General features: G+C 36.3%; 2 protein-coding genes and 1 long non-coding RNA gene across 14 annotated transcripts; 1 reads left to right on the forward strand and 2 right to left on the reverse strand.

Annotated features, from left to right (window-relative positions):
* Positions 1-47: 47 nt before the first annotated feature.
* Positions 48-3683, reverse strand: LOC110921811. Of its 12 annotated transcripts, none has more exons than XR_002582644.2 (6): positions 3364-3680; positions 2763-3281; positions 2580-2647; positions 1580-1863; positions 1101-1203; positions 609-992 (listed from the first exon to the last, which is right to left on the reverse strand). It is a non-coding gene; the product is annotated as an uncharacterized LOC110921811 (long non-coding RNA). The 12 variants fall into 12 exon arrangements; XR_002582646.2 differs by having other exon boundaries at positions 2844-3281; positions 3364-3679; XR_004886643.1 differs by adding an exon at positions 48-379 and having other exon boundaries at positions 684-992; positions 1580-3281; positions 3364-3682.
* Positions 3684-8197: 4514 nt separating this feature from the next.
* On the forward strand, positions 8198-15622 carry LOC110921085 (DNA-binding protein SMUBP-2). Its single transcript, XM_022165356.2, has 15 exons — positions 8198-8409; positions 8594-8698; positions 9283-9351; positions 9465-9554; positions 9634-9717; positions 9799-9963; positions 10458-10645; positions 10786-10858; positions 11534-11587; positions 11679-11936; positions 12760-12966; positions 13298-13401; positions 13529-13673; positions 13756-13890; positions 15301-15622. Exons 1-15 carry the CDS (start codon positions 8308-8310, stop codon positions 15475-15477), a joined length of 1956 nt encoding a protein of 651 aa, XP_022021048.1. The 5' UTR covers positions 8198-8307; the 3' UTR covers positions 15478-15622.
* A 512-nt stretch (positions 15623-16134) lies between these two features.
* Positions 16135-18798, reverse strand: LOC110925525 (shikimate O-hydroxycinnamoyltransferase). The gene is made up of 3 exons (XM_022169466.2): positions 18379-18798; positions 16877-17434; positions 16135-16558 (listed from the first exon to the last, which is right to left on the reverse strand). Exons 1-3 carry the CDS (start codon positions 18796-18798, stop codon positions 16151-16153), a joined length of 1386 nt encoding a protein of 461 aa, XP_022025158.1. The 3' UTR covers positions 16135-16150.
* Positions 18799-25647: the final 6849 nt, after the last annotated feature.

Raw genomic sequence — 25647 nt, forward strand, 5'->3', positions numbered from 1 at the left:
TCATTCATTAACATATACTAGTGGGTAACCCGCGCGTTGCAGCGGAGTCTACAATATGAGAAAGGATCATAATTCAACCTTTAAAACGATTAAAAATAATCATATACAAGTTGTGACGCTATCGGGTGGTTTATATTTCTGAAATGGAGGCACTTTTCTCTTTAGTAGCCTACGATAAGCCTTTCACAGATCAAACAAGAGCATGTGTTATGCATTAACGCCTCATACCACATAGTGTGTTTTAAATGGCTCAAAAATTAACTCCACACGCATATCCGCCTCAAGCACATGACCACACTCATGCCTACGCCCCATGGGGGTGGTGTTCCACGTCCTTTCGTGTTGAGATGGCAGGAGTCGTTAAACCATAAGAGATAGCCTAAGACACGTATTGCACCAAATGACATCATTAAGTAACCACAATACCATAATACCATATTATTTTCACACTCGTGCTATAATATAGACTACAGACAAGGGAAAATAAGTAACAATGATATCGGATGCTAAAAGTTTCAATTCATATCATCATCATCCTTATTCATTATACCGTATCTTCTTAATTACGCAAGAGGCATGGAATGTTAGGACAAGAGGTGAATCTGATGTTGCTTTGAATGCATATATGTCATGTATACACGATGAACTGATTATACAAGCCAATAAAATATCAGAACTGTTACCTTTGATGTTCTAACTTTATAACCATCCATGTAACGCGCGTTGCCGCAGAGTCGACAATACACACATAACGACGTAAATTCCTAACTCCTAGATTTTCCATAATCTCAATTACACCTACATATACCAACAATAATAGGCGGTATATGCATCGTAAATTAACACATTTGAACTACATATAATTTCAAAACGAAACAAAAATAAACACACGCCCATTTATATATGGCAACTCATCTTGTGACCTGTTTTATTTAGTCTTGCAAGGGGGTGGTGTGGACATGATTGGCCACAAGGATTGTAGTTCCTGCTTCCTGCAAAGAAAAGTGTTGGTTTCATTCATTTAAGCAAATTAAAAATGTACTGCAATTAAGTACCAAAACAAAAACAAAACAAAAAATCTCGTGGTACAGCAATCTCACCTCCAACCATAGCTAGGGCTCCGTCGGCACTTGGGCTATGGCTACAGCTCCTGCTGCGGCGACCATCAGACACTCATGAGCAAATTGGCCAACATCACCAACACTTTACCATATATGAATCGATGCATAGTCACAAATAAAACAACACTTTACCATAATGTAGTTTTTTAAAGCATATTTACCAGGCTATTTTTATTTAAAAAAAACTAAAAATTGGAAGATAAAAGCATGTGTTTGCAGTTCACAAAAGACTAAAAATTGGGAAGAAATATGTGTTGTCAGTTTAACCCATTCCAACATGTTACACACTTTTGATCCGTTGTCCAAGCCACATGACATGCCATTTTGCCATCTCTCATGGGTATGTATCTTTTTTTAGAAATGAAATCCCAAATGGGTATGTATCTTTTTTTAGAAATGAAATCCCAAATGAGATCTTTTCATACTACTTTAAATTTCGTCAAATAGCGGGAACTTACAGATGTGACAAAATCATGCAATGTACGTTCCATCATCTGATGCCGCTTTTGAAAATTTTCTTTTGTTGGTTGGTCAAGAGTGTTAAGAGAAATGCTGTGTTGGTCCGGGGACGACCACATTCACACTGAACGTTTGTGGTTTGGGTTCGGCTAGCCAGAATCGCTGCTCTTTCCAATCCAGCAATCATTTCATTCTGTAAAGACAGACATAAGTGTCTAAATTGCTGAAGTGGTACTCTGTGAGAGATAGAATCAGTCTTTCACAAGGGGTTGTAGTTACTGAGCTACAAAATCACCAAAAATTTAAACAATCAGTTAGTATCATGAACTCATAGTCATTGAGGCATTACGTTAAACACCTTATGGGCAGATATAAGAAACCTTGAGTGTGTGTTATCAGTAGTCAGTTTGTCCACCATGTAGACAGTTTTCTCACATGGCAAAGTGCAAGACTTTGACGCCTTTCCTTTCAGTTTGTCCACCAAGTTGACAATTGACATATGTGTGTTATAAATATTGTCTCTACATGAAACTCATCTTTTCTTGCAAAGTGCAAGACTTTGACTCCTTTCCTTTCAATACTTGAGTTCTTTTAATTAATGTATAAACTAATGATAAACCAAACTAACTAACTAATAACAAACAAACATGTTGGAGTCTGTTAGAACTGATGCTTTCTAGCCATTCTCATAACCTAATATTTGTTGGCAATTATTTAGAAGTAATTATTGGAGAGCAAAGTAACTTATGAAACAAGTTAGCTTCTCCTACAAGCATCATATTAGCTCTATTATAAATAGGACATTAAGGTTAGTAATCATTTTGTATGCATGTTTTCGGGTTCTTAAACTGTGGAAGACCACCTAGTTCTCAAATTGTGGGCACTGTAATCCTTGTTTGCAATTAATTCCAACCATTTTGTTATCAAGTATAGATCTCATAAACATTTGTTACATAAACCTTCATAACGGCAATAACAAGAAGCTGTTGATTTACTTACCTCCAACTCAGTCTCTGCAAGACCAGAGCGGGATGAAAGAATCCAGTGAACCGGCTTCCTCCAGTACCCTTTGAAAACCATTTGCCCAAGGCCCCAAACAGTTCAATTTAAAATAACAATAAATAAATATATAAATAAGCAAATGAAAATAGCCCAGAGGTCATACTGATTTAGCTTAATTACCTGAGCATCTGGTTATGTACATTCGAAGTAAAAAATGTTGTCGTTTATAAAGTATAAACAAAACAGGTGCAAGGTAGGCACCTTAAATAGACGCAAGGCAGGCTTGGCGTAGGCACTGTGAGAACTTAGCTCTGTCCAAGAGTTAACTGGGCTAAAACCAGTTGTCATGACAACTGGTTTCATGAATTAGAAACCAGTTGTTAAGTATGGTTTCATACAATAATTATGCCCCTAATATAGAAATTATTAACATTATACAAATGAGTTGTTTGAGGGCCAATATGCAGTCAATCAAAATCAAATAAACAACAAGAGGATACGCTTGCTTACCTTTGACACGGTTACCTTTGACAGGTGGCAAGAAAAAACAAACCAAATGTTGCGAAGGTGTCTTTAATGCGTCTAATGGCGGGTACAAGATCATGCGCTATTTGGACATATGAAAAAAGGGAAACACAAGAGACACAAAAGAATCAGAATTCAAATACCTTGAACGATTTTAGGGTCTTGTAATCAAATCTACAAAATCCAATAAACACTCCAAACAATCAAAATCAAATTAATAGAAAAACAAATCGAAGCACCTAGGGTTAGGGGTTACCTATTTCTGAATCTAGGTGGGAGGATCTCAAATCAACTGTAATCTTCGTTTTCACCTTGCAGTTCTGACATTGAACCCTAGATTTTTGAACAATCTATCCATCTCACAAGATCTGGTTGATTGAGGTAAGAAACGAAAAACAAGCCAGAGGGGAGATGAGATTCATCGCCATTGATGGAAGCTTTAAGAATCGAACATTAGGTTATAGAGGAGATGGGAACTGACGAGTACCGAAAGGTTGCATTGAACCATGGCGATTGATGTTCAAGAACGACAATGAGTTAAAGCAGGGGTGAAATCCCTAAATTGCCACCACGGTGTCTTAAAATTATGTGCTATTTTCTAATATAATCGCTTGTATTTGTGTTGTACATAATGCTATAAAATCTATACATATGGTAAAATTACGATTGTGTACGTCACTTCTCCTTTTTATAATAGTATAGATAATATGTTAGATACATAGATAAAATAGGGACGACAAAAGTCTTTATTATTTTTTTTTGTTATGGTTTGTATTTTAAGCTAACGAACGTTTTGTTAATGTTATATGTGTAAATATGTTACACATGATGATTTGTTTACATTAAACTACATCCATAGCCTCTTAGCCCACTGACATCAAATGTTTATCTTCATCAAAATAGTGCAAATTGTTATACAAGCTCATGTCTTTACGAGCATTATATGGAATTTAGAGCGTAAAAATGACAATTTTATATTTAGCGTAAATTACACCTTTTGTCCTTTATGTTTGTACTGGATTGCAACATATAACTTTTAACTTCAATAATCACAGTCATAATCCTTTATTTGCAGAACACGTTACACTTTACGTCCTTTAGCACTAACCAAATTAAAATTTTTAGTTAATTTTATTCGGTTAAAGGTAATTTGGTCAATTCATGCTACTATTTAAATGTTTAATAAATAAAACCAAAAAATTGCATATTCATTTCATCTTCCTCAATTTCCTAACCCTAAACCCCTAATCACCACATCTTGCCACCACCACCTCATCCTGCCACCAGCACCTCATCCTGTCGCCACCACCACCACCACATCCTGCCATCGCCACCGCCATACACAGTTTTTTTTATCGCTCCACGACCTGCAAATCATGGTCGCCGTTGTGTCAAAATAGATAAAGTCACGTGGCACCACCCATAACGAAAACCATCGTCGCCCTCTGCTGCACTATAACACAAAACACCACCTCGTATATTTCACCGCCCATAACACTCGTTGCCGACCACCACCACTCACCATCATCACCTTCGGGCCACCAGCCGAACCACCTCCTGGACTTCCGATTTTGGACCACCAGAATATTCGATGACTGCTTTGCTGATTTGATCGTTGATTAAAGGTATATGCTTATCAACTATTACTAGTTATAGATTCTGTTAAAAGTAAGCTAACAAGTTTGTTATTAAAACAAAAGTTTAGTTTTTGTTATAGAACAAGTTAACGCTAACCCGCGCGTTGCGGCGGAATATGGTTATAAATGTATTTAGTATCACTATATAAGATGCAAAAAAAAATTAAGTTTCTACAAAACATTCTTTTATTTTTCCTAACTCCAACCTACAACACCATACTAAAGGATTTCAGTTTAAAACATTCTTTTTTGTTTTTGATTCACGCCAATCGTGCATTTTGTCGCATTTAATTGTCAATCCTAATAAAAAAAACTTGGCAAAACAACGATCAAATGGGTAAACATTTTGACTAAAAAAACTATTGACTCAAATATGTTTTGACCCGTTACTCATCCGTTTATTTTGACACATCTGTCACATTACATAGTCAATCTCAATAGCCTAAATCTTATGAATTTGTAAATATCCTTCTACAATGCAATTAGAGGGTATAGCAATATTAAAATAATTATTTATACATCAACAATACACAATTATATAAGTAAGAGATTTCAAAAAGATTTGGTCTCCATTTTCTGGTATGGAAAATAATCTGTGTAATCTGGATAGGTTTCTGACTTGGATTTTCAATAAGAACATCTGATCGTTGCGTTGGTTCACTGCATGGTATAAATTTCTTAAAAGAAATAAATATATAAAATAAATAAATTTAGAACATATATGTATATTCGTATAATAAAATAACATAAAAGAAAATGATAAATAATGAAATGTGACTCACATGTTTTTTTTTTTTTTTTTCAAATTAATGCCTTTAATCATTGTATAAATTTATTGCGAACCGGCGTGAGTCTACCTAGGTTCAAAACTCTTAATTAAATCCCAAACCGACATACCATTTCATTTGTTTATCTTCAAGGTGATTCTTTTCGGTTCTTTTTTTAATAATCAACATGAGTCTTTACAAACCGACATACCATTTCCTTTGAATTGGTGCATCACTTCGAGTCTTCGACACACATATTTGTTTTGCTTTGAACCAACATGAGTTATATATTATAACCGTCATGAAAAAGGCGCATCACTTCGACAAACATAGTATTTGTTGTGAACCAACATATTTACATGCATCACAACTTTTCAAAGGGTTGCCATATGTTAAATATCGTAATGGTTCGAAGAGGCACCACCATCCATGCTTATATAAGTTCAACCGCTTCCTTTGTATCATTTCAATTGATGTGGCTTTTAAATAAAAGGTACATAACCCAAGTTGGTAATTATATATATACAACGTACCGTGCATGAATAGAGGTGATGGTTCGAATGCGGTGTCTCTTAATCTATAAATGACGATATTATGTTAAGTCTTGATTTCTAACCGACACAACTTTTAAATAAAGAGATACAAACTTATATATTATTTCTAACCGACGCGACTTTTAAACGTAGGGGTACAAACTTATATGTACAAACTTATATATATAATTTCTAACCATCGCGACTTTTAAACAAAAAGGTACAAACCTCAAGTTGCTAAGGGATGTGATATATTTAAAAATTGTTTGAATGGTTGTGACTTTTTGTATACCCACGAAGGGTTGTGACTTTTTTTTAAGGGTGTGATATATAAAAGTAATTTGAAGTGTTATGACTTCTTGAAGGGGTGTGATCCAAACCTTGTGACTTTAAGTTACTTTTTGTAATATTATATAATAACATCAACGTTGGTCGGAGTGGTGGTGGTGTAGGGCTGTAAATGAGCCGAGCCGAACCGAACCAGGGTCGGCTCAGGCTCGGCTCATTTAAAAATCGAATCTAGCCGAGCCGGCTCATTTTTCTTAACAAGCTGGAAAGTTTGGCTCGGGCTCGGCTCGTCAAAAGATCGAGCCAGCTCGTGGCTCGTCGAGCGGCTCGTTTGTTTCAAAAAATATTTTTGTATTTTTTACACATAATAATATACATACAACAAAAAAACAATAAATAAAACATTATTTTTTTTGGGTAAAGATAAATAAAACATTATTTAGGCTAATAGAATTGTAATTTTGTGCAAACTATAAATAAAACGAACAAAGATAATTTCTATATTACTTACTGTAATATATATTTTTTAAATCAATATTACTAATTAAGACTATAGCTTAATAATCTATTTCTTTCGATAAAAAAAAAATAATCATGCTACTAATTAAACAATATTTCTTAACTACATTAGAATACACACACACATATAATTTGGGGTTTAATTTAAACGAGCGAGCTAACGAGCCAACTATCGAGCGAGCCACGAATCGAACCTACCTTGGCTCAGGCTCGACTCGTTTACATACCGAGCTGAGCCGAGGCGGCTCATTTAAAACCGAGCTGACTTCGAACCGAGCTTTTTTCCAACTTTTTTCGACCAAACTTCAAGCGAGCCCCGGGCCACAGGCTTTTTGAACAGCCCTACGGTGGTGATGAGATTTGAGCAGGGTCGGTCCTAGAATTTTGGAGGCCCAAAATGAATTAAAAATTCGAGGCCCTTTTTAATTTTTTAGGATCCTAATTTCGGTTTGTATCTGACATGAAATATAAACTAGATGATTTCCCTAATCAAATAATGTTGGGATCTAATACATAAATCAAATCTAAGTTGGTCAAAAGAGTTTAACCTAACAAATAACAATTTACATTATGTGTAAAAGGAATTAAAACATGTTACTTATTTTAAGTATACTATTGTTATTAGTTGGAATCGATTTTTTAAATAAAATTTTACGTTGACGTATCATGTTAAAATTTGTGTGGATAAAATATTTTAGCTTATTAAATTAAGAGAGGTGATTAAAAAAGATGCATTTATAACCCTTTATTAAAAGAGTGAGTGGGGTGATTAATAATTTGGAAAATGGGTAGCGGGTGGGATTCGAACCAGCCCTCTACAAAAACCAAATCTTGTTCATACCACCAGACTACACTTGTTTTAATGTCAACAAATATCACTGTAAATATAATATTATTTTTTATAAATATAGATTTATTATTTTTTTTTTTTTATTTTGGAGGCCCTGTTTTTTTCATAGGCCCTAAGCCGTCGCCTAGCCCAATTACACTAACGGGCTGGATTTGAGGTGGTGGCAAGATGTGGTTGTTAGAGTTTTAGGATTAGGAAATTGGAGAAAATGAAGTGTATATGCATTTGTTTTTGTTTTATTTATTAAACATTTAAATAAAAACATGAATTGACCAGAATACCCTTAAATGAATAAACTTAATTGAAAATTTTAATCTGGTTAGTGTTAAAGGACGTAGAATGTAACGGATTTTACAAATAAAGGATTCTGAGTTTAATTATTGAAGTTGAAGGCTATGTGTTGCAATACACTACAAACATCGACGACCAAAAATGTAATTTACCCTTATATTTATGATTTTCTCTAAATATAACGGCATAACCTTAACAAATCCATAAGTTTATAATTAGTAGGTCAAAACTATTATAAAACCCTGAAACCAATCGGAACCCCGAACTTTTCCGGCGAGCGTTAACTCTTTCAGATTGGCCGCTTAAACCGCAGCCATGGACACCGGAAAGAACATGAAGAAATCATCATCATCATCGAGTAGAATATCTCTGGAACAATTTGTCTCCAAAATGACCCCTCTTATCGACATGGAAAAGGTACTCATTCGATCTTCTACTTCTCCCTGTGCGGTTCCATTTATGATCAAATTCATTCATTAGTATACAATTACTAATTTGATTGGATTGGATTGTAAAGTTAGGGTTTACACTTCATTTGATAGATATCATATCACCATGAGCAACTGGTGATTGTTACCTTTTGTGTTTATTATCATCATAGGAAGCTGAGATATCTGCATCAATGAGCTCTGGTGCTAATAGAAAGTTGGAGTCTGCTTCGAAGAAAGGATCCACCATGCTTAATTTGAAGTGTGTAGATGTTCAGGTTTGTACTTTTCAGTTATAATATTACCTGCACTGCACACTTTGCTTCATTAAAATGAATAATATGAACTAAAGTTTTGTGTTTTTGTCAAATTTTGAATTTTCTTTATTGATAGTTTATACATTACCTGCACTGCACTGCACTGCCCCGCTGGCGGTATGCGCATATAATGTATATATGTGTGGACGCCCGGGGGCAAAGGTGAAAGTGCACCAATTTTAACATTATTTTACTAATTTCGTGAAAATAACGTTAAAGGAGGGGGATGGTTAATCATGCATCATGTGGTGGCGTTGATGGCCGAAAGACAAGGGTATACTTTTTTTAGAACGGAACGGCTAACTCACACACCCTCTAAACCGACTCCTAAATCTGTGCTAATGTACGTTATAGGACTAGAACTCTTAACCACTTTGGTAGGAACACCTTTACCAGACACCCCTTATTACCGTTGGGCTACAAGCCCTGTGGTAGCTAAACTTTTGATAGTCATATCTTTTTTATGCTTTTCACTATCTTTTATTATGTAGACTGAATGATAGTCATATCTTTTAATGCTTTTCACTATGTTTTATAATGTATAGACTGGATTGATGGGCAAAACTCTTCTTGAACTTCAATCAAATAAAGGGGATGTTCTTCCAGCTCACAAGGTAAAACGGCCGACACACTCAGTGAATAGCTTGTTTTGTCATTTTTTTGTTCCATTTGAGATATTTATTTTATTATCCGGTTTCACAAACTTATGTATTTTTTTTTTTTGCAGTTTGGGACTCATGACGTTGTTGTTCTTAAACCGAACAAGGCTGATTTAGGCTCCTCTGCACTTGGGCAAGGGGTTGTTTATCGATTAAAGGTAGATAGTTTTCTTTTAAAAACAATTCCAATTTATATTATTCTTTTGGATATTAAGATGCTTGTATTACATGTTACAGGATTCATCAATCACAATTGCTTTTGATGATATTCCAGAAGAAGGTTTAAATAGTCCTTTACGCATTGAGAAAGTGGCTAATGAGGTATAACGTTCTTAACTAATTTTCACTATTTTCTCCAATTCCTATTTTTTCACATCATGAACGTTATATATGTGTGTGTAGGTGACATACAGAAGGATGAAGGACACGTTAATACAACTAAGTAAAGGTATTCGAACGGGTCCCGCTGCAGATTTAGTTCCCGTCTTATTTGGAGAGCGATCTCCAACAGTAGCGAAAAAAGACGTCTCTTTTACTCCGTTCAATAAAAATCTTGATCACTCTCAGGTTTTAACTGTTTTATTCACTTATCTTTTAGAGTAAAATGTCATTTTCGTCCCTGAGGTTTGGCCACTTTTGCGACTTTCGTCCAAAGTCTGTTTTTCCGCATCTGGATCCAAAAGGTTTGAAATCTTGTCATTATCATCCGACTCGTTAACTTCATCCATTTTTAACGTCAATTCAGGGGTATTTCCGTCATTTAGTCTTTGCCATTTTGTTATAAATAAACAAATTAAATAGCTAAAATGACCAAAATACCCTTGACTTAATGTTAAAAATTGATGGAGTTAACGACTCAGATGAAAATGGCAAGATTTCAAACCTTTTGGATCCAGATGCGGAAAAACAAACCTTTGGACGAAAGTCGCAAAAATGGCCAAACCTCAGGGACGAAAATGGCATTTTACTCTATCTTTTAACTTGTTATATTTGTATAGTTTATCATATTTTAGTGTTTTACACAGACCAAATTAAAATTATCTTTTTTTTTTTCATTTAAGAAAGATGCAGTTAAAAAAGCTCTATCATCAAAAGACGTGTTTTTGCTGCACGGGCCTCCTGGGACCGGAAAGACGACAACGGTTGTGGAAATTATTCTACAGGAAGTGAAACGGGGATCAAAGATTCTTGCTTGTGCTGCTTCTAACATCGCTGTTGACAATATTGTTGAACGACTTGTTCCTCACAGGTAACAGGATTATCGTTATATGAATCAGTCCCTTGTCAATGTTTTGTGTTTGAGGCGATAAGCGCAGAGTCTTGTGTTTTTAATAAACAGTCGCTATCGAAGAATTTTAATCATTAAATTGGTGGTTAATCTCTGATTAGAGTGAAGTTGGTGAGAGTGGGACATCCTGCACGATTACTACCCCAAGTATTAGAAAGTGCTCTTGATGCACAGGTTCGCTTTATTTCATCTTTCCGTATAACATTTTTATATATATATATATATTTTCTTTTTCATTTTACTCAGTTTGTTAGATCTTCTATCATAGTTCACAAGCAATGCTAGTGAAAAGAGTTAAATCCTTAGCAAACAATGTGATTGATATATTGTCAATTAAATAGGGCTGCAAACGAACTGAATGTTCAGCGAACAGTTTGTGAACCGTTCGGCAGGAAGTTCGTTTGTGTTCATTCGTTTAATAAATGAACGCACATGAACAAGAAATTTTGTTCGTTTAGTTAAATTAACGAACATGAACGTTCGGTAACGTGTTCGATTGTGTTAGATAGCTCATTAGTGTTTTCGATCTTATATTTTATTTAAATACTTCAAAATTCCTACAAATAAAATATTTTATAAGTATCGGTGTATTATAAATTCTGTTCATGAATGCTTGTTTGTGTCCATGAACAATAGTTTGTGTTCGTTTGGATTCATGAACGTTCGTTACCCAAAATTAACAAACGAACATGAACAAATAATCTCGTTCGGTAAGTGTTCATGAACAGTTTTTGAACACATATATTCTCTTAACAAACGACCTTGTTCGTGTTCGTTCGGTTCGTTTGCAGCCCTACATATAAATATGGAATTATTTTGTTAGTGTTATAACATATTTCTTACTTCTAGGTGTTACGTGGGGATAACAGTTCTCTTGCAAATGACATCCGGAAAGAGATGAAGGTCAATCACTTTTAAGAAACTCAAAATTTGAATATTCCCAACGTTTTTCCCCTAAAATTTGTTCTTCCTTCTAACGTAAATGATTTCGCAGGCGCTAAATAGTAAATTGTTGAAGGCGAAAGACAGAAACACAAAGAGGGACATACGGAAGGAGCTCAAGATGCTTTCTAAAGAAGAACGCAAGAGACAACAACTGGCTGTGACAGATGTTATAAAAAACGCAGATGTCGTTTTAACAACTCTCACGGGTTCGTTGTCGAAAAAATTAGATGGCACTTCATTTGATCTTGTGATAATTGATGAAGCGGCTCAAGCACTCGAGGTAGCTTGCTGGATTGCTTTACTGAAGGTAACTTAGAATCGTTCTCTTTTTAACCTTTTTACGTCATCCTAAATATTTCTTGATTTATTGTTTGTTCATTTTGCGGGCTCTAGTTATTAATGAAATTTTTGACATTCTGGATTTACTTATGAACAAAATTCAAAGAAATGCTATAAACTCACATTTTGCATGATTATTTTGGGGTGTTAAATGGGTCATGTTTGCGGGTTGACACATGACCCCAAACACGACACTTGTATCCACGGGTTGACACGAACACAACCTGTTTAACACCAACACATCTCTGTCTTTTAATATTTGACATAAAATACTCGATCGGGTTAAGTTATAAGATAACAGTTTAAAAAAAAATCTAAAAATAAATGGGTTAAACAAGTCAATCCAAACACAACCCGTTTACCTAAATGCGTTCGAGGGTTCGACTCAAAACTGACCCGCGCCCGTCTACTAAACCCAAACCCGCAAATTTCGTGCAAGGTTTTTTCCTGTTTTTTCGGCTTCTGTCGTAAATTAACGTCCCTAGTAGTTAATTCCGTAAATTGTGTTTAATGCTTGATTAAACCCCTTAACTTGTAAAAGTGAACAAAAACGTTTTCCTTTTTTTTGTAAATTTAAATTCTTTCAACTTTTTAGCATCTACTTAAAGGTCTTTTTGTGCTTGATTAAATCCTAAACCTCTGCTAAAAAACATTTCCCTTAAGTTTCGTAAGTTAACAGATTAAAATGCAAAAACAAAGTGTAGGCTTTTAATTGTGTAAAACATGAAAGCCTATAGATCTATTCGCCTTTTATTCAAATACGAAAGGATTACCGACTATTTATTTTGTAGGGTTCTAGATGCATTCTCTCTGGTGACCATCTTCAACTTCCTCCAACTATCCAAAGTGTCGAAGCCGAGAAAAAAGGTTTGGGAAAAACACTATTCGAGCGCCTTGCAGACTTGTACGGAGATGATGTCGTATCTATGCTCACCGTCCAGTACCGCATGCATGAACATATTATGAACTGGTCATCAAATGAGCTTTACAACAGTAAGGTACTTGACCCATTTTTTCACATGCAAGATTGTCTTTCCTTAACCGTAATATCATGCGTTAATCCATTGTTATTGCTGCTGATAATATTCTGTTGTTATTATTAGTATAACTAGCGGGTTACCACCCGCGCTCCACAGTGGGTTCGAAATGTAGATAAAAATAAGCGAATTGCGAGAGTTAAAGTTGTTTGATGTTTTAGTTAAGGGGCTAAAGTTGTCATTACCAAAGTTGAGGGGCTAAAGTTGGTTAATTCCAAAGTCGAGTGGCCAAAGTTGGTTGATGTGACAAAATAGCGTATTTATAGCATATATAAAGTATATATAATGACAGATTGAAGCACATGCAAGTGTTGCTGGACACACACTACATGAACTTGAGGATGTACAGAAGTCTTCTTCAGCCGAACCTACGCTTCTTCTCGTAGACATAGCAGGGTATGCGTATATTTGTATTTTAACTACTGTCACCTGACATAATTACACATAATTATTTTGATCTACTTTCATGAAGATCAAAACCATTATTATTCAACTTAAATTTGTATTATTATTTTTATTGTAGTTGTGACATGGACGAAAAGAAGGATGAAGAAGAAAGCACGTTAAACGAAGGGGAAGCTGATATTGCTATAGCCCATGCAAAAAGACTCATTCAAAGTGGAGTTCGTGCTTCTGATATCGGGATCATTACCCCTTATGCCGCACAGGTTTTGCATATAAGTAAATAAAATGAAAAGGATAAACAAGAAAAATATAATTTTGAGAGTTTGTTGGGTGTTTATTTTGTAGGTTGTTTTATTAAGAATGCTGAGAACGAAGGATGACAAGTTAAAAGAATTGGAAATCTCAACTGTGGATGGCTTTCAGGGCAGGGAAAAAGAAGCCATTATTATATCTATGGTTAGGTCAAACTCAAAGAAAGAGGTACTTATTATTGTTATTACAAGTTTAGGTAGGGGTGTAAACGAGCCGAACCGAACCAACCCAGGCTCGTCTAAGCCGTTATTTGAGATATAGGTTATCACAGTGGGATATTAGTAATTTTATATCATGCAGAATTTATATATACACATATAAAAAACGTAAAACATATATAATATTAATAATAATATCAGAAGTCAAAACTCAAAAGTGCCAATATTTGAACTAATCGTAAGCCATGAAATCTTCCTCCGAGTCCACGTCAACCAAGGCATCCAAAATAACGGTCAATGTTGGTCAATAGCATTCAAATAGTGGTCAATAACTCCAATAATATCGGTTCCGCTATTTTGGACCGCTATTTTAGAAGAGCCAGATAACTGCTATTGACTGCTTAGCTCAAGAGTTGCTCGTTTAACTTATGGGAGCTCGAACTATTCTTGTTTCAAGATCTATATCTTAAGCTCGAGCTCTACTTATGAGTAAAGTTTGAGCTCGCCTCGATTATTATTTCTGTGAGTGTGTATATATATATATAGACTATAGAGAGAGAGAGAGAGTTTAGAATACGATAGTACTGAGCAGGAGATTGAGACGCGTGTCATTCCTTATTTTTTTTATAACGTGCGTGATTTTATAACGTGCGTTTTGAAACAACCCATGCGTAATTTTGAGTTTAACATGCGTAATTTTCATGTTTGATGGCATGCGGGTTTTGATTTTTTTTATAACACGAGTAATTATGCATTATAATACGCATAATTATCCAAATAACGTGCGTAAATAGGGTTTAACCCAACCCATGCGTAATTATGCATTATAACGTGCGTAGTTCCAATCTAGGCTTGGGCTTGAGCTTGTTTAGCGGGTCGATTTCAGATTTTAATGAACCATCTTGAGTAGCTCACGAGCTTGGTTTAGAAAAGCACGCCTAGGCGCGAGGCGACCTAAGGCGCAAACCAAAACGCCTTGTGTGGCATAAGGCGCATAGTGTACAAAAGGCGCGGGTGAGGCGTGCTTTTTAGGCTAAAATTTGACCTGAGGCGCAGGTGAGGCGCGTGCCTTTTGTACATGGGTTGTTTTTGTGCAGTTGAGTGTTGTACAACAGGCTTTTTATGCTGTACATTTATGTTTTTCTCATTTTAAAACATATAAAGCTTAATTATAGCTAAATCATAGGTAGGGGATGCTAAAAGCCTATGGGATATATAAAATAATTTATATAATCACTTTGCGCCTTGCGTACGAAAAACTCACCGCTTTTGCGCCTTGGTTTTAGACCTCATCGCTTTTGTGCGCATCCTGCTTTTTTAAACCAAGCTCACGAGAGCTTGGCTTGGCTCGTTTACGGCTCTAAATTTATGCAAGGTTCGATGAATACAGTGTGACATTAAGTTTATATATTTACTTCAGGTGGGGTTCTTAAGTGATCGTAGGCGTATGAATGTTGCTGTGACACGGGCAAGGAGACAGTGTTGTCTGATATGCGACACAGAGACTGTGAGCAGCGACAAGTTTTTGAAACGGCTGATTGAATATTTTGAGGAACATGGTGAGTATCTGAGCGGTTCAGAGTACGGAAACGAATAAGTTGTTTTGATTTATTGGCATTGCTATGACCATATTAAAAAGAATAAGAAAACATTTGTTATATAGTAATCAGCATTCAAGGGCTTGAACATGTGACTCGATGTAGTTCATGTGTTTCACTGGCAAAAGCATGTAGATGAACCAATCGTTTTTGCTAGTTGGACTAGGTAATGTCATCATGAAATAGTCATGATTGCACGGGGCATGACATGCTACAATCGCAACATTACACCAGCCAAATTCATTTTATCATATTACTACTCGACTGAGTCTAGATGAAAACTCGCTTTATAGTAATTTTTCTGGCATGCTGCGATCGCAACGTTACACCAACCAAATTCATTTTATCATATTTACTACTCGACCGAGTCTAGGTGAAAAATAATTTTCTTTTGTCGAAATGTAGAAAATATGTAAGCAGAATATTTAGAATATTTTTTAAATATTACATGTTAGTAGGAAAAAAAAAACTTATATATTAAATAAAAAAACTTGTGTTGGAATATTTTAACACAAGTTTTATTGTCTATTTGTCCATTTTTCACAAGTGAACAATGGAGACCAAGAATCTAATCACTGAAATCTAGGTATCAAAACCGCAATTCTATTGGTATTCTCATTCCTATTCGTAGTATTCGTTGTGGTATAATTATCAAGAACAATATAACATGTGTTAGATCTTGAGATAATCAGCATTCAAGGGCTTGAACATGTGACTTGCATGTGACTCGATGTAGTTCATGTGTTTCATTGGCAAATGCATGTACACAATCCAATCGTTGTTGTTGGTCGGACTAGGTAATGTCATTACGTAACAATCAGTCCTGTCAGATGGTACATGACATGATCCAAACACCACCTTACCCCACCCGAAATCCATCTTGTCCATGATGTGGAACCTTGTTCCCGATGACACCATCACCGACATTTCTTTGCTGGCAAATGCTATTGCTACTAGAGGCTTTAAGCGACGCTCTTCCACCCAGTCTATTAGGTCCAAAAAATGGTCTTTCGTAGTGGCCGTCTGTAAGAAATCATGAACTTCTGTAGCTATGCTACTCAATGACATCTCCTTCAATTCCTGATGCGTCAAATCCAATAAATTAGATTTATAAAATAATGACATCATATATAGTAAACAAATTTCTATCATCATCCCAAACTTGTTTAAAAGATCATCATCATCATCATCATACTCAGTAAATCCCACCAATAGCAAAGCTAAGGTAGGGTCTGAGGAGTGTAAGATGTAGACAGCCTTACCCCTACCCCGTAGGAACAGAGAGGCTGCTTCCAGAGAGACCCCTGGCTCGATGGAACTATATTTTTGTAATGTTAGGATACTTTTTCCTTGTGAAACTATATTACCTTGAAAAACAGGTAAAGTAAGTTCATTTACCTTTGATCTTTTGGACCCGGATGGCATCGACAAAACGTTTCCAAAATGAGAAACCATTAGTTTTTCTTTCTCTTCTCCATCTCCCTGACTCAACCTACTCCTTCCATCAACCGCAAGAGCCACATTACACATCTTGTTACAATCATCCGAATCTTCCATGCTCAAAGCAACAATCTTCCACAAAAAAGAAGTGAAAGCCTCAAGCTTCGACCTCTTCTGCCCATTTTCACTCGCCAATAGTTGTACCCTATCAAGTTGCTCGCCCTCAATGTAGTATACGCGGTTAATGAGCATATGATCACCGTTTTCATTGTTGTGGTCATGCTCAGGATTAGTTGGTGGTTCAAATAGAGCAAACACATTGCCAATTGATGGTGAATAAGTGGTTGGGCACCTAGGTTTGAGGATGGACCTTTGAAAAGAGGGTAACATAGATGGTGGTTCGGATCGAGTTATTTCTGCCCATGTTGAGATGAACATGTTGGCTGAGTACCCGTCAGCGGCCCGATGATCAAACATACACCCTATCACTATGCCTCCACATTTTAATTCAGTAACCTGCATATTGATTTGATTTGTTTAAATACAGTTGTTTGTAAAGCTATTAAAAACAAAGAAATATATCATACACTGTATTTACATACTTGAGTGTTAAGTATAAACAGTCAATGAATGAATATAACCAAGTTGTCACTATGAAACAGTAGATGTATTATTTTGAACATTATTTTGTACCATATATTTAAGAGTTAACTTTCGTTTTGCTCCTTGTGGTTTTGGTCATTTTAACGGTTTTGCTCCAATAGTTTAAAAATAGCCATTTTCCTCCTTGATCTTTCGACTTTGTCGCCAGCCAGTTTGCTCTCTGGCTCTAACTCAGATAAAACATTCAATTAAAAGTAGGGGTATTTCGGTAGTTTACTTCCCGATTCTAACTCAATTAAAACGTTTAGTTAAAAGTCGCAGTAGTCGTGGTCGACAGGTGGTGGTGGATGGTTGTGGATGGTGGTGGCCGGTAGAAAGAGTGGTTGGAAAGATGGGGATCAGAAAAGAATTACTTATATACATGTAAATAAAGAAGTTATAGGTTTATTTAGGTGAAAAGACTTACATGCCATTGCTTTTATCTATAAAATTACCAAAATACCCTTCTAGTTAATGGATTTTTTGGATGGGTAGAGGCGGAGAGCAAAATGACGATAAGTTAGAAAAATGGAAGACAATGATTATTTTTAAACTATTAGGGCAAAATCGTTAAAATGACCAAATCACAGGGAGTAAAATGAAAGTTAACTCTATATTTAATATTCAATGAAATCACCATGGCATGGGCATGTGATGGCAACAAATACAAGAGTTTAACTTACTTTTTTCTTAAAGGTATTAAACGATAATATAATTTTCTTATCAACTTGTGATACTTCATGAGTAAGATATTATTGGGTACGTTTGTTTTATTTGTCTGAATTTTTGTATGTGTGCTTATTATTACTATCAGTTACCTGGATGGCAAGCAGCCCATGTAGCTTCTTGGGCATTAATCTACCCTCAATACACTCATCTGGATTATACAAATTGAGTTCCTTGAGCTCCACGTCTGCTACAGCTTCAGTGAAGTCAACTCCTCGGTTGTTGCAGCGAATTTGGTTCTCTCCCGAAGCCGCATTCCATAGGATCTCGCCGGCAAGGGGGTAGTAGAGTGCAAGTGCTCGAGATAAGGAGTCTTTGAGGGCGTCTAGTATGGTAGCAAAACTGCCATGTGAGGGTTTCTTATAGCAAAAGAAAGAGCCAACATCAAAAGGAGGCACAAGCAAGTCTAGGTTGGTAAAGGGTAACCAGTGGTCATTGCATGGTTCATCTGCATGCACCACTACTTTCTCAATCACATTCACTGAGAAACTCTTGCCTCTAATAATGCCCATGTATATCTTTTTAGAGAGAGAGAGATATGTGTATATTTCTTTTAGAGAGAGAAAGAAGAGTGTTGTAGGTTGATGTACCAAATGGTAGGTATATATAGTGTCATAGTGATCAAGTTTTGTTGCACGTTTCATTTTAGTTGGATGTTCGCCATCATCATTTCGAATCTTTCTTTCATTATATGTACAAAACTAAAGGTACAAGCATAAATGTTATTAATTATTAAAAGTAGTACTTTATCATATTAAATATTATTTTCTTTACTTTGACTGATGTTTAAGCAAATTTTCACACTTGTACCTGATAATTCGATTCACACTAAGGTGATGTTTATTTTAACAAAAAAAACAGCTTTCCCTGATAATTCGATTCACACTAAGGTGATGTTTATTTAAAAAAAAAACAGCTTTCTGGCCTTTTATGTTTGCGTCGAGCAGACTATGCACAGACCTTTGGGTCTGAAGACTGTTTGTTTTCTCTAAAACGTTTCATTAAAAAAAAGGTCTGCACGTCCTCTTTTTGGTGGAGATGTGGGTCAAGCTTTTTTTACCTCTTCCTGTCCTTTTTTTGGCAGATATCACAAACGCATACAAAAACCCTAGAGCTCCTTCTCTATCTCCTCCACCTCCTCACCTCCTCACCTCCACTCCAGCCGTCGCCGCCGCCTCCCTCCTCTCCGCTGTCGCCTCCTCCTCCCTCCTCCACGCCGCTGCTGCCACCACCTTCTCCCTCCTCCCCACCGCCGCTCATCTTCCTCATCGCCGCCGCAATGCGACCCCGCTCCCCCGTCCTCCCCTTCCCCGCCGGCGCTGCAACTCGAGAGTTCCTTCTCTGACCGTAATCCACAGGTATGTTAATTTTTTGCTCCTGAATTGTTTTTTTAATGTTAGTTCTTAATTGAATTTTTTCTTTTGATTATGTTAATTTTTTGGTGTTTTTGTTCTGATTTTTGCTTATGATTATGTTATTTTATTTTATTTTATGGTTATGTTAATTTTTGCTTATGATTATGTTATAATGAAATTGTTGGTGGTTATATTCTGATTTTTGCTTATGATTATGTTAATTTTTTGTGATTATTATTTAAGTTTGAATGTTGAAAAACTCTTTTAAATTTAATAAATCAGTTTATTTATATCTCAGTTTATTTTAGCAGCTTGCAAAAGTTAAAAAACAAACAGTTTTCTTTTTGCAGACTACAGAGGTTTTGTCCACCTCTTCTGCTACAGATGTGGACCGCAGACTGCATAAGTTTTACTTCTGAAAAAACAAACAACACCTAAAACTTCCTTTGTTTATTTATAACACTACTTGAAAACTCTCCTTTGGACTTTGACAATAATAATCCGACAAAACTAATTTCGTAGGAAAAAATGCAGTTGAAACTTTCTGAAACACAACAGTGATTGGTTAACGTTGTTAAAAATGATTTCGGTATTAATTTTTTGGTTGAAAGGGGTCTGAATTTCCCGAGCATTGTTAAGGTTTTTAGTTTTGTCGCTATAGCATCACTAACTTAGGGGTTTCTACCTCGTCTCATGTCAGAAACTTGTAGCTATTTTCAATGCATTTTTCCCTGGGATAAATTCATATATGTCTAGAAAATTGCCCTTTTCTTGCGGTGCAAAACTTTGATTAACTCTATAACATACATACATATCAAGCCAACATGTACCGCTAGAAAAGGGCAATTTCCTAGGCATTTTTTTGAACTTTGACTTTCATTAACACAACACACACCTGCCAAAAAATAGCAGGCGCAGCCAAAACCAAAACAACTTATTAAGCCAACATGTACATCGGGTATTTACACCAATCGCTCCATTTAGACAACTTAAATCTAGACCTATGTTTCAACCATAAAAAACCAAAAGACATGATATCACTACGAAAACAATCAAAAGTGCACAACCTAATATTAAACACCTTCTCGTTTCCCCCATTCCAAAGACAACAACATGCAACGATAATTATTCCATGCACCAGATCTGCCTATTTAGATCCCAACCGACTCTTTATGCATCTTTATTAGGTCTCGAAAGCTAAGAATGATAAAAGGTGGGCATTTGCACCATGAGCTGATGAAGTCCCACACACTAGAAGCCACCACATGTCACATCCCAACCGATGAAAGAAACATCAGAGTGAGACGAAAACGAGATTGCAAGAGACTTCATAATAATATTTGTGACAATATTTAATAAGTCAAAATTGTCACACCCCGACCACGTAGAACATACAAAACGTGGCGGAAACGTCGGGGAGTGTTGTAACAGAATCAATTGTTTCAAATCCATGGCAATTGAAGTTTTGTTTTATTGATCAAATATGAAAGTATACATTGTTTAAACAAGAACCAAAGAGTACATAACATGAATTAACTAGTTCTTGTCTCGTTTTAAGTCACTAAGGCACAGGTCCGCCTAAGTATGTCTTGATAAGTCCTATGCATCATCTTCTGAGAACACATGTGAAAATAGGTACGTCAGCATAAAAATGCCTGTGAGATATATTGGTTTTGTGAAAACAGAATTCATGACTTATGTTTGAGAAAATGTTTAGTCATGAACCTTGTAATTTGCTTTGTCTTGTAAATCATTTGAAAAACGATAAGATCAGATGATATGTATAAATAAGAGAACACTGTATGGTTAAACGGATAACCATGTAAAATGAGTTTGTATAAGATAAGTCGTTTGTAAAACAATGTCTCCTGAAAAGTGTGTTATTTGTATAAAATGTCATATGTCTCAAATTGAAATGATTCAAATAACGCTACGATATGTAATACCATACAAACACTTATATATAGGAAGTACCAGTGGCGTATCCACCATGCTTGTATCATATTACACACGCCTCGTTACTTAATCACTTACTCAAACCAAACCATCGAGATGAAGTGTTTAACAATTGTAGAAATGTTCATGTATAGTCAAACGTCTATTGTCAAATGTAAATCATGTCAACGGATACAACTGGTTCACACGGTTCAATGGTTACAAACGGTTCATATAATCAAACGGGTTTAGACGGTTCACATAGTCAAATGGTCACAACGGTTCAAAATGTAGCATAATGTGTTCATATGCTGGATGAGCATATGCAACAGAAATGCAATGTAAAACAGTGTACTAAGTACGCACACAATGGGCATACATAACATGTAATGTAAAGCAATGTACTAAGTACGCACACAATGGGCATACATAGCATGTAATGTAAAGCAATGTACTAAGTACGCACACAATGGGCATACATAGCATGTAATGTAAAGCAATGTACTAAGTACGCACACAATGGGCATACATAGCATGAACACAATGAAATCATGTACTATATATGTACTATCGAACATAGCAAGTATATGATGTGGAAACCGGAAAGCATGAAAGTAACAAGTAGGCACATGCGTTTCACCCCAAAATAGTTTGGAAAACAGTAAAAGAGGGGTTCAATGTACTCACCTGAGATTGCTTTGAATTCCTTCTATAATAACCAGATAATGCTAGAGATCACGGAATATCAAACGGCACCTAATAGGTAGCTATATTAATATACCGGACCAAAATTGGAAGGATCTGATAGTATGCGGGTTCGTAAACCAAACGAGTATGGAGACTCGTGAAATATGGTTTAACAAAGCCTACATACTAAAATGAAACCTAACCTAAGTGCTTACGATCCATTACGACCCGTTTAGGTAGCTTATACTACCTTAACGCGTCGTTCGCGTAGAACGCGTTTGGAACGCCTAACATCGTGACCACAAGGTATAACCTCGGAAGGTTATAGCTATGGTCACCTAATGTGTTTGGTCGGATCCTAATGATCGACCAAATGGGTCGGGTTCGAAAGTATAAGCGATGGTTTAGATCGCTTACCTTACGACCCTATATAAGCACTATACTAAAAGTGACGAGCTAAACATGTTAGAACATGCTTAACTAAGTTTAGAAAACAGGTTTGGCATCAAAACAAACGGCTTTGATGCTCACGAGTAGTTTGGTTACAAAATACGCAAGAATGCGCTTTTTGGCCGAAACTACGACTCGTAACTGAGCCTTGTTAACGTGGTAATCAGTAGGTATAGTCGCCATGGACTATAACCATCGTGATCACGCTCACGTTATGAAGTTCCAACGAACTTCGTGTTGACCATAAGCTGGCCAACGCAGAAAGTCAAACAAAGTTTGACTTTAGCACTAGAAAGCGATTAAAAGAACGAAAGAACACTTACGAAGGGTCCCCGAATGCTAATCTAGATCAAAATGGCTCAGGTATGAAACAAAGGTTCCAACTTAGAGCTTTTGATCAGATTTTTGTGGGTTTTAACCAAAGGGGGGGGGGGTATTTATAGGAAAAGTAAAGCCGTTAGGATTGTTTCTTGAATATCGTGCCACGATCTTATGCGTACACTTGTCGCAAAGTTGTGGTGGCTCAAATTGACCCTAACTCTTCAGATGGTGAAAGGGCATTGCCCTTTGGGATGTTTGAAAGGCCAATCTTATCCAGAAAACAAAGTTTCTGTTACTGAAGGGGCCATGCGGCCCGCATCAGGATTAGACAAAACTCAGGTGGGCCGCCTGGGCCTGTCTGATCTGCACATACTTTCAGAAATGACAGTTTTGGTCCCTGTTGCGTATTTAAGCCATTTCCGACACTTCTAAGGCCCGTAAAGCCAACTTTAAGGCCCTAAAATGATGCCTAAACATTGTGGACATGAAACATGCTCAAAAATATGCCGGATGTTGGTTCGTTTGGCCGTACGATCGCGATGTTCGCTTAATTACGACGAAATGCGCATAAGCGCGAAAGACGATCCAAATGACGCGACGAACGGATTTTTATCATGCCAAACACTAAGGCATAATATAAGGATGCTTAAATAAATTTTTGGATATCCAGATGTATTCAGAACGTAAGTTATGCGCGAAAGTGCAAACTTATGCACTTTTTGACACTTTTAGTCCCTGAATGATTCAAAAGTTTGTTTTAGCATACCAAACCCTTCAAAGCCTATTTCTAAGCTATGTAAAGGATATTTATGGTATGTTTAACTTATGGACATGTTCCGGAATGTTCGTTACAGTTCAAATTGGCATACTTTCGCAGTTTGTCAAGTTTAGTCCCTGTAAGCGAATTAACTTGTTTTTGCCATACCAAAGCCTTCAAAACTTATTTCTAAATTATGTGAAGGTTATTTAAGGTATGTTAAATATATGATGGTGTTCCGGAGTATTTGTCGCATTAAACGGAGTATGTTTACGCACCAGTTTGCGTATAATTCTCCAGAAAGCGTTGTAAAGTTTGAAATTGAACAAGAACTGATATGTGCAAAAGATACACATATTTATACAAGATCCCAAGTATGAAATACAATATTTCATTGGCTTGGTATTTGTTTGATGGTCGCGGTGGCACAGGTGTCACAGTCTCCCCTACTTTAGGAAATTTCGTCCCGAAATTTATTCGTAGGAGTCTATTTGCGACTCTGCCAAATAACCATCAGTGATATGCAAAGCAATATCCTGTCATTTCCTTGAGGTCGTTCTTCGGAAACGAAAATGAACAGACGGAGTCATTTTCAATGGTTGCTTCATCAGAAATGGAAATGAAGGATTACACAACGGATATTGATTTTCTCAACGGATAAATCTTTAGAAACGAAAATGCACTAACGGAGTCATTTTCAACGGTTGCTCCCTCAGAGTTGGAAATGAAAGATTTACACAACCGATATTGATTTCCTCAACGGATAAATCTTCAGAAATGAAAATGAACTAACGGAGTCATTTTCAACGGTTGCTTCATCAGAGTTGGAAATGAAGGATTACACAACGGATAATCATTTCCCCAACGGATAATTCTTCAGAAACGAAAATGAACTAACGGAGTCATTTTCAACGGTTGCTTCATCAGAGTTGGAAATGAAGGATTACTCAACGGATATTCATTTCCCCAACGGATAATTCTTCAGAAACGAAAATGAACTAACGGAGTCATTTTCAACGGTTGCTTCATCAGAGTTGGAAATGAAGGATTACACAACGGATATTCATTTCCCCAACGGATAATTCTTCAGAAACGAAAATGAACTAACGGAGTCATTTTCAACGGTTGCTTCATCAGAGTTGGAAAATGAACAGGGTTAACTCTAGACACATGACAGAACTTGCTGTGATTTCTGTGCACTAAATTCCATAATTATGTACGCATCCATAATTACGTAATCCCTTGCACAGTCCGCACAGTTTGTTTTGTAATGTTTTGGGGAAGGATATCAAACTTGTGATGAGGGTGACTAGACTTCCATCGGGTCCTTTTAATTAGATCGACAGGGGATCCTCTTAGTTAGGCCACCAAGGAGTCCTTTCAGCTATATCATCACATGATATCCCTAACCAGATTTTTGGATCAATCTGTTTAACTAGACCACCCAAGGGGTCTAGTTATGAAGTAGTACTTTATAATCCGAGGGACTTAACTGTAACGTAGAAGTCCATTGAGGATTTTAAGTAATACCTTTGGGTATCCTACGATGAATCTCTTGTACAAGGATATGTAAGATTCTACGAGGATTTGGATAGCATAATTTGGATCACACACAACACATAAGGGAACACAAAAACACAAAGTCACATAATTGTTTAACTTGATTATACTTTGTTATTAACTTGTTATTGATTGAATACGGATATGGAAACCAATTGACGGGTCTCAATGTTCACGGGAATCTATCTGAGAAGATAGAAAGATCTCCCAAAATTCGATTTTTGATTACAAGGAATTATCACATTCGAATTTAGGTATACAACAATTAAGGACTTACGGGAAATCCTTAGGTACCC

The sequence above is a fragment of the Helianthus annuus genome, chromosome 17 (assembly GCF_002127325.2).
Source record: "Helianthus annuus cultivar XRQ/B chromosome 17, HanXRQr2.0-SUNRISE, whole genome shotgun sequence".
NCBI lineage: Eukaryota > Viridiplantae > Streptophyta > Magnoliopsida > Asterales > Asteraceae > Helianthus > Helianthus annuus.

Bases quoted from the DNA above. Each gene is read 5' to 3' on its own strand.
- LOC110921085 (XM_022165356.2), top strand. From the start codon at position 8,308: ATGGACACCGGAAAGAACATGAAGAAATCATCATCATCATCGAGTAGA. The intron at 9,555-9,633 runs GTAGATAGTTTT...TACATGTTACAG, and splicing joins GGGTTGTTTATCGATTAAAG to GATTCATCAATCACAATTGC. The intron at 10,859-11,533 runs GTTCGCTTTATT...TCTTACTTCTAG, and splicing joins AAAGTGCTCTTGATGCACAG to GTGTTACGTGGGGATAACAG.
- LOC110925525 (XM_022169466.2), bottom strand. From the start codon at position 18,798: ATGGGCATTATTAGAGGCAAGAGTTTCTCAGTGAATGTGATTGAGAAA. The intron at 17,435-18,378 runs GTAACTGATAGT...ATCAATATGCAG, and splicing joins ATGGGCTGCTTGCCATCCAG to GTTACTGAATTAAAATGTGG. The intron at 16,559-16,876 runs GTAAATGAACTT...TTGACGCATCAG, and splicing joins CCGGGTCCAAAAGATCAAAG to GAATTGAAGGAGATGTCATT.